We start from the raw sequence: 15,516 nt of genomic DNA, 5'->3' as shown, positions 1-15,516 counted from the left end.
ATGAGAAAGATAAGTGAAATTTAATTACAGTTTGGGTGGCAGATGGCAAGAGTGAGAATTCTTGAAACCAATACTTCTGACTCTCTTGACTTAGCGGTGATGGCAGTGGTGAGGGTGAATCGCATAAACACTGGCCAACATGCAAAAGTCGAGACAGAGGGAGCCAACAACGACACAGGGATATGAGAAATTGCACGTTACATTATGGCAGCAGAGCTGAATAACTGTGGACTTAATTCTATAAACCTGGCATTCACACACACAAATGCAAAGTTAAAGGCAGGGAGGTATAACAGTCTGCAAAATGTCGTAAATTGCGCCCATAAGCTAAACTGCTAAGGGGGGGATTTCACTTTCTCTCCAACAGTGAGTGTTTATCTCAATTAGCTCATTTCAAATCTGTTGTATTTGGTAAAACAATTAGAATGGAGTTCACTGAAAACACATCAGTCCAACGCTGGAGAAGTAACCTTTACATCACAGAGTAGAGATCGATAGCTTGAGTGAAGAGGGGAGAGAAACTAGCGTGGGCTGATGCAGATCACTGGTACACACTCTCAACGCCAACTCCATCTCACATATTTGCCTGTGCTTTCGCTTGAACACGATCGGCTGCGAAAGCAACACAAAGGGAAGCGAGCAACAGAGAGACTCACTCTGAAGCTTAAGCTGTACTTCCTCATGAACTCCTGTATGACGGCCAGCTGCCTCCCCCAGGAAACCGATCACACACAGGAGAGTGGAGCTCTTTAGGCCGTGGACTTATGGCACTCCCAGATGGTGTTTGTGCGTGTGTGCCGATTCAATTTTTGTTCATTTGTATTTGTTTCAGAGCAACACAGACGCACATCAGTGAGCTCCAGTCAGACCCCTGTGTGTGTTTGGGGATGTTTGCGTGTGTTCAGCGTGGATGCCCACACACTCACCTAGAGCTCAGGGGAGATTCTTAACAGGATCTGAAGCTGCTCGCCACAGTCGATTGTCCCGTGGGAATCGAACACAAAGACCTGCCAAACCCATGGAGACAGGCCGAGAAGTACGATGACAACACACTCACGCTCAAACCTTTCGCTCGCCTTCACAACATCCCATCTGCCTGCTTGTGTGTTCAACTTTAATGGCACAAATCAAGGTGTCTGCCTCGCTGCACTGAAACATGTTTCCTGATTACATATCTGGGAGAGGCTGTCGAAAAGTAAATCTTGTTTCATGTCTTACATGTGCTGATGATATAAATGTACTGTAACACAGATGTTTGTCTCCGATAAAGAATCCTTGGAAAGTCCTTGGTGCTTACATACGAGAGCAGGGGAGCTGAAGTGGCTCTTAAGGATGTGGTACCACTTATGCTCTGCTCTGCTCCACTCATCACTAACTGGCTAACCACACGAGAATGCTGATGCCTTTCTCAGCATCCATAAGTGATTTGAATGAGCTTGAGTGTGTCTGTGTGTCTGTGTGTGTGTGTGTGTGTGTGTGTGTGTGTGTGCGTGCGTGACCCAGTTCACTCATGCACTGTGGCCCTTGTGAAGGTCGCAGCTGTTTGATGGAAGTCCACGGGTGGCAACACAAGCTGGCACTGCCAGCCATCAATACACTACCCTTAATTTCACCTTCTCTCTTACCCCCCCCTCCAGAGTCCTCTCCCTTCTTTCTTTCCCCTCACGTCTTTCCTTCTACCCTTATTGCCATATTCCTCCAACCGCTTTCCTTCTCACTTTCACATGAACTCTGGAGGACATCCGCACAGTAGGGATCCGACTTTCTCTGAAGTTTGTCCTTTACATATGCACAACACAGCAGGACGTTCTCCGGGTCAGACACGCTCAAAATAATATAAGATCTCTGGATTGTTCAGATGAGGGGTGGCGCAGCATGCAGGACGAGGCTTATTAATTACCGCTGTGGAGATCACGTGTGTGCGCCTGTCACCAAATTCTCTGTTGACATCTTCATCAGTGTCTTCTACCTTGCGTGTGAGAAACGCCATCAAGATGTCCACTCCCTTGTGGAGAATCCTCCAGTGAGAGGACATTATCCCCAGCTTTTACCAGGGGGCCGGCAGGAGAAACTAATATCAACAGCCTCCTACTCTGACATTTTCATTCTTACATAAAGCTCCTTCAGAGAAAGTCTATTATCAAGAGTAAAGTCCATGTCTGAACACAGCTCTTTTTTTTCTCACACACACACACACACACACACACACACACACACACACACACACACACACACACACACACACACACACACACACACACACACACACACACACACACACACACACACACACACACACACACACACACACACACTTCCTGTCTTCACCTTCGATTCCGTTCGTCTCCTCCGCTATCTGCATCTCATCAGTCAGAGGTCAATGAACTCTCCCATGCTGACAAACACACTGACAGCTCAGTGCACACTAAGCAGGCACAGACGTACACAAAGGCACTTGCCACAGGTTGCCAGCGTCAGCTAAATGAAATGTAATGTAACAGGGCGTGAAGGTCGCTGTCTTTGAGTCTGCACTGCTGTCTTTAAAAAAGCTTTTCATTATGCCACAGCTTAGGTGAATATGTCAACTTGATAAGGGGGAAAGGAGAGAACAGCAGTCTGTTTCATAATAGCTACGTAAAGTGATTGAACGGGTTTACCCGCGCTCTTTGATTAAGGGCAAAAAAGAGTTTTCAGAAACTGCTTTGAAGTCAAGTGCACAAAGGGTTGATCGTGTTCTCTCTGAATTTCACAATCACTGAGGAAATTGACAGATTAGCTGCGAAATAAAAGAGATTTCCAAGAACATTTAACATAGGCTTCATCTTCACTACGCAAAATCTCTCCGACGTCCGTCAAGCTTCTTGTATATATTGGTAGAAAACATCTTCTGCTTCGACTTGAGCTTCCGAGTTGCCTGTCCTTGAGTCTGCCGCTGACAGCTGAAAAGAATCCTCTTGCTTTTTCCTCTCCCTGTCGATCCTTTCTCTCTTCATACTCACGCCTCTGCTCGAATGATTTATTTGTTCTGTGAGTAAACATCCAACTCCCCTTACAATCAAAGAAAAAGATAAACAAGGACACAGAATCAAATCAACAGAGCCGTAGTTGAACTGCAACGACTGCACACTGAGGCAGAATGCTGGAGTTGCTATTGAAAGCGGTGATTTGGTCAAAGACATCGGTTAGGCAAGCAAGGCCACAGTCTATTCACATCAGACGGCTTCATTGTTTCTCAGTAGGTCAGAGTAAATTAAATTCAAACAGCGCTTATTTTAAAGTTTAAATTAAATCCTCCTCTGAGGGACGAAGGTAAATTTGACTGGAAGAGACGGAGATTTAATTTTCAACTCAGAAATAGTTTCAAATGAAATAAAAAATGGGTCTCTGCCCTTAGCTTTTGTTGCAGTGATATCCTAGTAGCAGCAGTATTAGCACGCACACAGAAAAAAATCCTAAAGAGAGACATAGGAACACATTTTTACTTCCGTCGCTAATTATTGTGATAAACAGCTTTTGACAGGCGAGGCCTTCTCTTACTACCACCAGGACATCTGCTGTTGAGATAGCAGCAGTAGGACGTGTGGCATATATTCTGTTCAAGCAGCCGCACAAACCGTGATCGAGGATAACAAATCCCCTCCGTGCACAGCAAGAAAGGAGAACATCAATCATAGTGACGGAGGACTATTTCCACCCTTGTTAACTTATTTTAAAGATAGATGGAGGCGGAGGAAAACATTTGAGAGAGACGAGGCAGCATGTGTGCTTGATCTGCCTTCTTGCATTACCCAATATATTGATCATTGTTTCTTAACTAAAAGATTATGAGTCTACTCATTGCAGAAAAGACATTTAACAGGAAAGGCAAAAAGTTTGTAGGACTCTACGAAGTTTTAATCACATCGTGCTTTCGTTCGCATTTGGAAAAGTAAGCTTTCAAATTACAGTCTTACATTTTGCTTTGTTCTTAACCAAATTCGAATGAAATATCCACAGGAAAACTGGCCCAGTCTGGTCTTTGTTGCTTACTCATCTGCACTGTGCCTCACGACTCCCCTATCTCCCTCCATCAATCCTTTCCTAATCCATATTCTACAGTATCCTTCCCCACTTCTCTTGTTCTTTTCCCTCTGGCACTGGCACATGCTTGGCATCCTCTTCCGCTTTTTTCTTTTATCTGTTTTTGTCCTCCTTTCTTTCTCTTTCTTTCTCTTTCTTTCTTTCTTTCTTCCTTCTTCCTTCTTCCTTCTTTCCTACCTTCCTGACTTATTTGGTAACAACCACAAATTAGCAAAGCCTTTGCCACAAAGCTCTAACTGCAATCAAAATGAGGTTTACTAAATGGTTGATGCTGGATTCAATTTTGAATTTACCGTGCACAGCTTTGGAAAGCATTTTTAAAAGGGAAAGACACATTGAAAGACACATCATCTACAGCAGAAGAATGCAGACTGCAGTGATGGATGACAACCTATCATTACCTCTTCTATATTTTTTCTCCTAATAGATCTTATCATTCAAAGTGAGAACCTTTAAGAAGCATCAGAGTAAGCTTTTGTGCCTAACTACTCCGGTGAAAAACTGTTTTTGCCATAACTATTTATCTTTGAAAGGAAAAGCTCTCTGCTAACGTTGAGTCACCCATTTCACTGTGAGACATTTGTAGAACATCTCGAGACCCATTATTTATTTTTTCTTTCCGAGTTGAATTTGTTTTTCCACTTTCATAGTTTTTCTCAGCTGCACTTTGCATTTAGCCATGACAAAAAGGTTATTATGATACCTGACTAAAACATGCATCCGCTATCATCTATCCGTCAGTGCTTAGTCTTTATCTCTCTGCAGTTCCTCTCACCTTCTTCTGGTCCCTCCATCTTTGCTCCAGCTTAGCATCCAGGCGGTTGGCGGCCGTCGCCCACTGCTGTGCGAGGCGGCGGATTCGGCGCCTCATGAAGCTGAGGGACTCCTTTCCTGTCCCAACCTGGTCCAGGAGTACAGAGAGGTCTGTACGGAAAGCAGCCTGGTAGGGAGAAGGAGGATATTTGAACAGATTATTATGGTTTTTCAATAGGATGAGTTCTCCTGACTTTGTTGATCCATTCACTTTTCTCTTAACAACAGCACAAGGTTGTAATTGGTGTGTCAACAGCGGTTGGACAGATTGCTATGTACTTGTCTTCATGTTGTCTTGTGGTTGAGTTTATCTATCAAACTTTTGTGTTTTCTTTACAAAACAACCTTTCAGAAATATTCATATGACGTGTAGAGTATTTTCCCTCTTTAGTTTGGTCCATGTCCCATCCACTTACATGTAAGAGGCTGTACTGCAAGCAGCCACCAGGGGGCAATCATGATGGTTTGGCTTTACTTTTGTGGAGCAGTCATGTCATCCATCTTTAAATCCCAAATTTCTGGTATTGTAAAATCTCTTTTACAAAACATTTTTAACTATCTATGTGTGTGTGTGTGTGTGTGTGTGTGTGTGTGTGTGTGTGTGTGTGTGTGTGTGTGTGTGTGTGTGTTTGCAGTTGAGACATTGATTATTCCATCCATCCAAATCCAAAACACATCATTATGCACTGACTCTGCCCCAGAGTGCATCTTCGGTTGTACTGTGTCATCCAGTGAGGAACAAAGAAGGTAATATCAAAATATAGGCAACACAATTCTCCTGTTATCGACTGTTAAAGTGAGTATGATGACTTTAAGTGCTTCTTTCTAGGCAAGGACAACTGGGGAAAAGTCACAGCATGAACTTTAAATGAATCCACATCGAGGCAACAACGTCAGAAAATACTAAAATGCTTATAAACTCTATTAAATTATAAACAGACTATCAACAGACACTGTGTTGGTGTGTATTGGTTTGTGTATAAGGAATTAAAGGTTTGCACTGATCCATGACCTCCATGGGCAGAAGATAATGATAAGAGGGATCAGGCCTGTTTTAATTGGTTGAGAGTGAGCAATGTCAGATGAAGGTTAACTCTTAAAGCCGCGAGGGCCAACTGCTTATACTCCTATCACTTAACAGCATATCATGAGCAAAACAACCTACATCCCCCTGCTTTTGATTTTGATGAATATATATTTATTAATTTGTCCTAGCATTTCAGGCTGTCTAAAGAGGAAGGTAGAAATGCAACAGTTCAGGGAAAATACTAGAGTGAAAAGACATTGCTGAATTTATAAGTGGTTTATTTGGCTTCAACAAATATTATACAGTAAATTAAACGAGAGAGTAGTTACAGACTTTCTTGAATATACAACAGCTAAATGGAAAAAGATGTGAACAGGACGAAACGTTAAATGGTTACTAATAGTACTTAATTAAATTAGTGTGCCCTAATTTCTACCGTCACAATAATTTAAGTGTGAAGTACTTCAAAAGAAGATTGAGCTTGCTCTCATGGGTATTAACTTGGTAAAGTCGGTATCCAGGTTAAGTGAAGTAAAGGCCAATAACAGATCGATATACTCTCTATCAGGCCTCCAGCTGTCCTGGTGACAGATACTAACATTTAAAAAGGGCCATATCTCCTTGTGAAACTGCTACCACTGAATACAGGTTATGAATTCATAAGGCAGCACAGCATCAAATCACCGTCTGGAGTGAATGAAAGACAACTGTCAGGCCCAATCCTGCACATCCTCACAGCTGTAGAGGAATTTGCTCAGTGATTGGCAATGATGTGATCAAACCCGGATTTAATTCTCGCTGTAGACTCGACGGAGTTCTAGATTTACAAGTACAAAAAAAGACAGTTTTCAGGCTTTAAAACTTGTTTAGTTGTAAAGCCTGAAAATATATTTTTTTATTTAATTAAGACACAGAGAGATACTCTCATACACTGTATATGTGTTTGTATTGGCACATATTGCTAACACTGCCCCCTACAATTTCCGGTGGTACTTTTCACTTGTGTCTGTTTTTGTCGTTTCCATAAGCTTCCAGAAGACGTGAACAAATACTGATAAAATGAATATAGAGTCCGGACAGAAGGCTCCATATCCGTAACTAGCATTGATAATTAAAATGATATTGATTGACTGCTCAGAAGACTGTTTTCTACTCTAACACCTTTCACTCACCTGGTGGAATTCTAAATAACTCTTTATGTGTTCTCACATGTCCATAGTTGTTGTCTTTTGCTGTCTGGTGATATTCACATGTACGTGCAAGTTTGTATGTAGTCTCCTCACCTGTCTCTTGGGGGCCTTTGGCAGCTGTGCATGTTGTGTGGGGGGGCTGCTGTTGTTCCTCCAGGCCAGTGGGGGGCAGAACCACTCCACCTCACTCAGGTAGATGAGGAAGGAGCAGTCTGAACCGTCGACGCCATAGAAGGCATAGCATGGGTCTGACGTCCAACGGGCACGCATCCACTGTTCACAAATACACACACATCCACATAAACAAACAAACAAGCAGATGTTCTCCATCAATGTGGTTCTGGAACATTTGCTACCAGGTCATGGAAAGAAATTGTCATTTAAGCTCCAGTGCAAAACGCTTTGGAAACCACAGCCCAACTTTACTCGGATGAAAATACACGGATTGACACTTACATCTACTTTCCCAGGACACTCTGGGAAGCGTGGGTCTCTTGGCACGTCACACTGGCTTGACGTCCCATCTCTGATTGCTGAAAGTGCACAGGGAGGGATTTCGTTATAAACCATTCATTTATTTTTTGTCAGCTGGAGATCTACTAGAAGAATGCTTGCAAAACACCAGGATCAAAATCCAGTTTTATTAAAACCAACTATAAACGATCAGTCGATATTTGCATATTTTTGTGATTGAAATACAAAGCGCAGTTTGCTCCACCCACAGTTACTGCTGCTTCATTAGTCTACAGGCTCACAAGCTTAGCTCACTGAAATCTCTTCTAATGTGAATATTTATTCTCCAGTAAAACTAATGATTCCAACAGCAATGAGCCAGTGTAACATTATCAATCAGCTTATTGACCAACATATGGTGCGTGTCAAATCCCCTTTAAAGTGGAAGTTTGAATCAATTAACTTTCACAAAATGACCATACACAAACGTTTGACCAACAGGCTCACCCCTCGGGACTGTATCACTCCCAGTAACGACTTTTCTCTACTCGTTTGCGGGCATTTTACGGCGAGATTCACCTTCTCGGTTAACATCATCATTGCCAGTGTAAAGCCGGTGCCCATAACTCACTGTGTGTTGCACTACATCTGCTCAACTGCAGTGCATGCTATTCACCGGGATGGACGAGGCAGCACAGCCATTCGTCTCCCACCGCTGCCGAGTGTCCTAGGGTTACGTTAGCAAATATGTCTACTCACTTAGGCTGCGCTGAACTGCATTAATTGCTTCACTGACTTAGTTAACTGTCTCCCGACTGCTGATGTGAGGAGAAGGGGCGAGAGTGACAGAGAGAGAGAGAGAGAGAGAGAGAGAAAGAGAGAGAGAGAGAGAGAGAGAGAGAGAAAAAGAGACGGAGCAGAAAATACATCGTCCGTGAAAGAACCTATGCAGCTTCATTTTCTCATTGTGTCTTTCAAGCCCCTCCCTCACTCCCTCCTCTCCCTCTGTCTCTGTCTCTCTCTGGAGCAACACATTAGCCTTCTTTCCAGATTCCCTCTGTCTCCATTTGCCTAATGAAAAAGAGACATTTCTCCACATAAGTCTTCCCTTGGGCTTCTCTCCATTGACTGGAAACGCGCACACACTTACTCACCGCCTACAAATATGATTACAATAGGAACCACTGCAGAGACAATTGGAAATGCGGTCAGCTAACTAGATAAAAACTTGACTCCTGTCCTTGCAAGACAGAACATGAAAGCCTTGTCAGTGCTTGAGGGGGCAGGAAATTCTAATCATGTCCTCTGCGCCTCGTTTTCTCGCTGTCGCCGACTCTCGCACACGTCTGACCATGAGATAAATAAACCGCCACTGAGCCGTATGATAATAAAGTCCTCCGGCGCTGTTTCAATTCATCTGTGATTAGAGAGAGCAGCAGCATTTTCATTTTGGCGTGTGCCATCGTCCCCGCAGATGCAGCAGGGGAAAACAAAAAGGAGATGTTACGCTGATTTATTATCATGTTAAGAGTTGGGCAATTACCCTTAAGGAGAAGAAAAAACAGAGAGGGAAATAATAAAGAAAGAATGATTATAATGGTGTGTGTGTGTGTGTGTGTATGTGTTTGAGAACAGAACTGTCACAAGCTTAAAATTGTTACTGATTTGATTAAAAATGAGTAAGAGAAAAGACATCAGCACACAACAGAGCCAACTATTTCAAATCTGGGTTGGTTTTGAAGTTAATGCTGGAAAAACTTCACTAAACATAGTTTTATGATCTGCACTGATGTTTCAGTGGGATATCAGGCATTGTTCCAATACTATTTAGATTTTGTGTAAAAAAGAATGTAGGTGTCTATTTTTGTGCAAATAGGCAAATCAGCAAGAAACAAGTGACTCTTTATCTAACTGTGTATCTGTATATCTGCTGTTTTGTTTCTCTTCCATTCTCTTTGAAAGCAGCTTCATTTTGCTCTGGTCGAGCTGTGATTCAAGCAGAACATCGTAGGAGAGTAGGATGTAGAGTGATTAACTTTTTCTCTATTTCTTAGTTTACATGTCAAATTAGAAAACTGGAATCCAACACATTTTACTTGAATGATCTTCAGCAGTCATTCTGTACATCGGTTCGACCAAGTGAATTTTTTCATCTCTCCATGAACTGTCAAATCAGTTTTCTTTGTGTATTCTGCCACACATGCAGTCACTGCAACTGGCTGGTTGCCATGTGTGGCTTTAAAAGGTTTTTACAATGTATCTAAGTGGGTTGATAATTCTGGATGTGTGTGTTAGATATGGCGTATATGCCTATTTATAGTTCTTCTTATATAGTGGTGGTTTATATTTATTTATTTAGCTTGTTGTAATTTGGGTCCGCAATACAATGGAGTGGTAGATTATTTCCCCCAGGCTTAATAGAGTATGAGAGATGATGTGTAAGTAAATCCTGAGTCATAGACTCACTATATCCCTCATCTCTTTTAGGCATTTTGCCTGTATTGATAGGAGAGTGTAAGCCTGACATGGGGGGAAAGAGTAGGGAAGACATTTGGCCGAGCAGGAACTGAACCTGCAGCCGCTGCAGGAGGTCTCAATTCTGTGTGAAGGGAGCCCTGATTTTTCTCTATTCAATGTACCTCTTCCTTGCACCATGCTGTTTTGCAGTATTTGCTCCACCCTGTTGGCCATGTTGGAGACGTTCTGGGCTATAGCTTGGATCCTCTCCACCAGGCCGACTGGTTGAAACCTGCACACACACACAAACACAATGAAGAAGAGATAAAGGCATGTAACAATGACTGGTAAACGTACACTACTGACACATGGAGAGCCCAATTCAAAAGAGAGGGACAAGGAGAAGAAGCAGACAGCTCTGCTTTGAAGTAAAGCATCTCTATCACACACACTCACACACACGCAGCTGATACTTGAAACCTCTCCCCTCTCCCACTGGTATCACCTCAGTTGTTTCACTTCCTCCTTCAGTCCCTTCCTTAATTTACATTCTCCCTCGCTCACTTCAGTCATGGACCAGTCTCCCTCCTCTCCATTTATTCCACCCTTTCACGACCGTCTCATTGTTGTTTCTGCCTAACTCTATTCTCTCTTCTCCCCTGCCACTTCTCCTCTGCTTCACATCACTCCCTGTTTTTTTTTTTGACATCCCAACAGATGTAGAAGTGTTAGGCGAGGATGCAAATTGGAAGACACTTGGTTGGAGCGTGAAATAGAAAAAGACCTGCGCTGTTAATACCACTTGCCTTCGTAGGGCGAGAGACTTCCCACTCACTTAATAAGAAGTGTGGGAAATGTGTATGTTGTGTGTTTGATTGCATCTGGTTTGCGAGCAATAGACTGCATGGCTGCACATCATGCAAAACCAGGCCTGTAAGCCCATACATGGTTATACTGCTGTGCCCATTAAGTCTATTTAATCAGTCCAGAGTGTGTGTGTGTGTGTGTGTGCGTGTTTGTGTGTGTGTGTGAGTGTCTGTTTACAGGCTGAAATGCACGGCTGTTTAACTAACCTTACCAACAACAGCAGCTGCAGGAAAACGAACACACTATAAAAAAATCATGGAACCGAGGGAATATGCGCGGAAAGTGCATTTGTTGCTTAACAAAGTGTAAACAAAAAGCGAGACAGCCATCACAGTCACAGGCGGTCTCCATGCTCCATTAACTGCTTTGAAAGTGTCACACGTAAGCATTGCTGAGTGTGGCCGCCTGCTCTTTAATATATTTGCTGCAACAGACAAGACGTTATCCCCCAGTGCAAGTGTATTTCAGGGGCAACAGCTGTCTGCAAAAAGTCAAAACTGTGCTGACGTGAAATTAAGAAGTCATGTAGAGTGCTTTTAAGTCGAGTACGGCTGCTGTTTGCGTTCCTTAGCGGACTGCACGTACGGGTGTTTCAATCCTCAAGTGAATTTCAATCATCAAGATAATATAGAACATTTACAGTGTTGTGTTGGTGCTCCGGTGTCAGACAGTGTTTGATGTCTCAACTGCAGCGAGTTTAAAATGCTGCGGCTCAGTTTTTAACGGGCAGATGCAAGAAGGACCTCATTTAACCTGCTCTGGATTCCTCACTTTGGCTCCCAATACATTTTAGGAATGATTTCTAGATTTAGTGTTTGTTTCTAAAGGTCTTAAGGGTTAAGCGCCTCCTCTCTGATCTATTACCTTTGCCAAAACCACAACTGAAACTGATCACATGTTTCTGGAGATCAAGGAGATTGGGCCTTTGCAGTAATGCCCCTCCACATCAGGACCTCACCAGCTCAGGACACTTGACACTTAAAACTTGCCTCCAAAAATGTTTTACTCCCTGGCTTTTAAAACAGGTGGAGACTTATATTTATTGTTTTTTGAATGATCATCATGCTGTTATTATAATATTTCAGCATGTCTCTTTGTTGCTTGTTTTAACTTTTTATGCATCTCTCCTCCTGTTTTTAAACTTCACAAATAAATAATATCTGCTCCCACAAGAATACGACCTTTCAAGAATCCCACATGGCGACAAGTAGCTCGGTAAGTGGCGGTTTAAACCAGCAAGTAGGCACGAATGAATGCACAAGACATCTGTGCAGGCTGGAAACGATGGGATGTTAATATATGTTACATGGATAACCTCACAATCAGGCTGAGCATTCTTTGCAACAATGTCTCCTTCAGTGCTGCTGCGAAGCCGGCAGCGTCGAGCACAAGACCCCGAGATACTTAAACTCCTCCACCCGACTCTCTCCCGGCCTGAAGGGAGCAATCCACCGCTTTCTGGCAGAGCGCCAAAGTCTCAGACTGTGAGATACTGACACTTACACCTGTCTCTTTAAACCAGACTGCACATAGAGTTTTCTGCAACACCAGGAAATAACTGTCAGCGTTTGTTCTGTGGCATCATTACACCCGTAAGGGAGGTTATGTTATCATCTGAATTTGTTCAGGGATAAAACCGATACATGAAGGTGCCGATCTGAATCAGGGAGTCCTTTATACTTTCTCAAAAATTGTGACATAAGGTGATTTTGATGATTTCTAAAATTTCTGAACAAAAAATAAATGTATCTGGATGGAAAATTTGACATATTTATGAGTGTGTGAATTTGGGTGCAGTAAGATTGAGATTAAGTGGGGATTGTTTGGCCTTGTTGAAAGTATCCCCCCCTTATTCTAGTTTCATATTTTTTTGCAGACAATTCTTGCATCACAGAGGTTATTGGATGAAAGACCTTCTTTTTCATTATTGTCAGTGTTGATATAAAGCTGCAAATTATTTTTTGGTCACCTGCTAACAAAAAGCCAACATGCTTTGTAAATTATCTCAAAGCAAATCGAAAGACGCGATTATAATTTCACTCCTCAACTCAGTGCAAGTGAAGCAAATACAGCACGTGTTAGTAAGAGTTATGACTTTTCTATTATCTCAAAATGAGACCCAGTATAAATTTATCTTAAGACAATAATATTATGACATCTTACAAAAGCTGCCAGTGTGCGCGTGTATGTACCATTTGTAATGCATTTGGCCGGAAAGACAAAACACCTTTGCTTGATAATCTGAGAAACTGCTGTTACCATAAAGCTCTCTCTCTCTAGAAAGGCTAGACAGTGAGTGTTCAAGCTGTAATCTCACCTCAAACGTCTGCTACAATGTGAACCTATCCCCTAGTGAAGAACACACAGGGAAAGGAGAGAGGGAGCGAGTCAAAGAGACCGAGGCAGAGAAGAGGATGAAAGACTGAAGACTGGAGAGGTTTGCACAAGGAGATCCAAAGAGCGCAAGAAGAAAAAGCAGCAGATATAGAAACATACAGTGGGAGAGCTGCGTAGAAACTGAGATGAAAGCAGGCAGATAATAAAGAGGGGATCAACCATCCACTGCAAACGGACCGAGAGTACCAGGAGGAGTCTTCTGTCAAGACAGAGTGAGATAAATAAAAGCATCCTGTGCGCCTTCATTTGGAAGCCAACAAAACAGCTTGGCTGAAACATTAAACAATAATCGCGATCAAAGATTACGAGGATATACATATTTGATGGCCCACTGTTGCACGCTACTCGCAATGAAGCTTCCTCCCTTTTGATGATCGGAGACAGTTGGCTCGTTTACAAACGAGGGAAACAAAACTGAGTTGAGGGAGAGCACGGAGGAGACAAAACGGGAGGAAAGAGAAGGGGGAGAAGAAACAACGGGAGGAGATCCACCAGCATGTGCCGAGCAGGAGGAGATACACGGAGAGAAAGGGGGGCGGGAGAAAATCAATGGGAACTACAGAGAGGTTTTATCAGGATAAGAAAATGTGCTCTCATGTTCTCCTTATGTGCCTTTGCCTCCCTCTTTATCTAATGAGCTATTCCTCTCACGGCAAGTGGACGGCTCTGACAGAGTCCCATCAACCAGCGGCGTACAGGCCCACAGATCCATGGGACAAGGTGTTGCCGTGTGTGTTCAGCTGATGTCCATTTGTTCGCGTGCAAGCTGACTTTTTTCCCCTTGACGTCATGATGTTAAAACGTCACACTTAACAGCCCTTATTCCACACACACACATCCATGAATGAACACAGGCATGAAATGGATTTGTTTTAACACTGTTAAAAAGAACGGAATGTGCACCACGGTTTATTTCCTCCACATCTATGCATAGAGCAACTCAGAAGGGGAAGCGTGGATACAAGAAATTAAAGAAGGATATAGGTGGCGTCTTTCCTGCCAGGACATCTTCACTATTACACTGACTTGAGTGCTGGAGGCCTCCTGGGAAAAAGGTTGTTGCCGACGGAGCTTTGATGGCCACTTAAGGGGGAGAAATAGATAAAGTCGAGCCAGAGCAGTGATCTTCAGAGAGCGCACGCCTAAGGGGAGACTTACTTAGCCATCTCCCCTCTCATCTGCTGCACAGTAAAATGGAGTAAAACAACTCTGCATCCTTTCCCATCCTTCTTCATCTTACCTTCTCTTGTTTTCTACAGGCTCTGCATTGTGTCCCCCCCCCTGTTGGTCTCTCTCCATTTTCTGCCCTAACGAGCGGCTACCCCATGGGCAAATCGCAGACCGGGGCATCAGACATCAAGTCCTGTTCGCCACTACACAGGAGTGTGTCAGCACCAATGAAGCTCACACGATGATGAGACTCCCGCCCAGTGTGTGTGTGTGTGTGTGTGTGTGTGTGTGTGTGTGTGTGTGTGTGTGTGTGTGCATAAGAGTCTTTCTGCGAATGCGTGCCTGACTGGCCTGGATTTGAGATGTGTTTTTATTAAACTCACTCTTCCTATTTGCTCCTCTCCCCACTGACCCAAAAAAGAAAAGAAAAAAATAAAAAAAAAATCACATTTTACCACGTCACTCACACCAACCAACTACCTTTCAAGCACATTTTACCACTGTTGTGATGGAGTGCGAGTGCCTGAAGTAGAGTATCACGTATCAAGACTATAGATGGAAAAAAAACACACACAAAGCAATAAAAGGAGAGCAAAGAGAGGAGAGGTAGAAAAAATACAGAATATTTGAAGAAAGGAGAGATGAACAAAGAAATGAAAATCATTGGACTGAAGAATACTTCAGTCCAATGACTGTCATTTTCAGTGTCTGTACGTGTGCGTCTGTGTGTGTGTGTGCTACATGTCCACTACAATTTACTTGGTCAATATCTTTTTCATTTTGCTCGCTGCATCAGAAATTTCACTCCAGCTATTATAGCTCCTCCATTCCAAGGATCCATTTAGCCCATACAAAACAACTCTGTACTCAAAAAAACATGAAATGATTTTTACACAGTAAATCCTGGTTATGATTACATATTGTTCACAAAGTACTGTACAGTAGTTCAAAAACTACTTTTCATCTCAGAAGAAAGTTAGGCGTGCAGCATGTTGCAGAAGTCTATATGTCAATGACTGAAATTGGTTTTATGTTGCTGAGTTTGATGTGTACTGCTCATAA

General features: G+C 42.8%; 1 protein-coding gene across 3 annotated transcripts in view; it reads right to left on the bottom strand.

Annotated features, from left to right (window-relative positions):
- Window positions 1-15,516, bottom strand: part of LOC128437299 (alpha-1,6-mannosylglycoprotein 6-beta-N-acetylglucosaminyltransferase B) — a 106,910-nt gene that overhangs the window by 50,872 nt on the left and 40,522 nt on the right. For all 3 annotated transcript variants that reach the window (XM_053419390.1, XM_053419392.1, XM_053419391.1), the window contains exons 4-7: window positions 10,203-10,312; window positions 7,567-7,643; window positions 7,204-7,383; window positions 4,856-5,020 (exon numbers count right to left, since the gene is read on the bottom strand). In XM_053419390.1, the coding sequence (XP_053275365.1) occupies window positions 4,856-5,020; window positions 7,204-7,383; window positions 7,567-7,643; window positions 10,203-10,312 (532 nt within the window). The remainder of the gene's footprint in view (window positions 1-4,855; window positions 5,021-7,203; window positions 7,384-7,566; window positions 7,644-10,202; window positions 10,313-15,516) is intronic.

This window comes from Pleuronectes platessa, chromosome 3, assembly GCF_947347685.1.
Source record: "Pleuronectes platessa chromosome 3, fPlePla1.1, whole genome shotgun sequence".
NCBI lineage: Eukaryota > Metazoa > Chordata > Actinopteri > Pleuronectiformes > Pleuronectidae > Pleuronectes > Pleuronectes platessa.
This window is presented reverse-complemented; position numbering and strand designations above follow the sequence as displayed.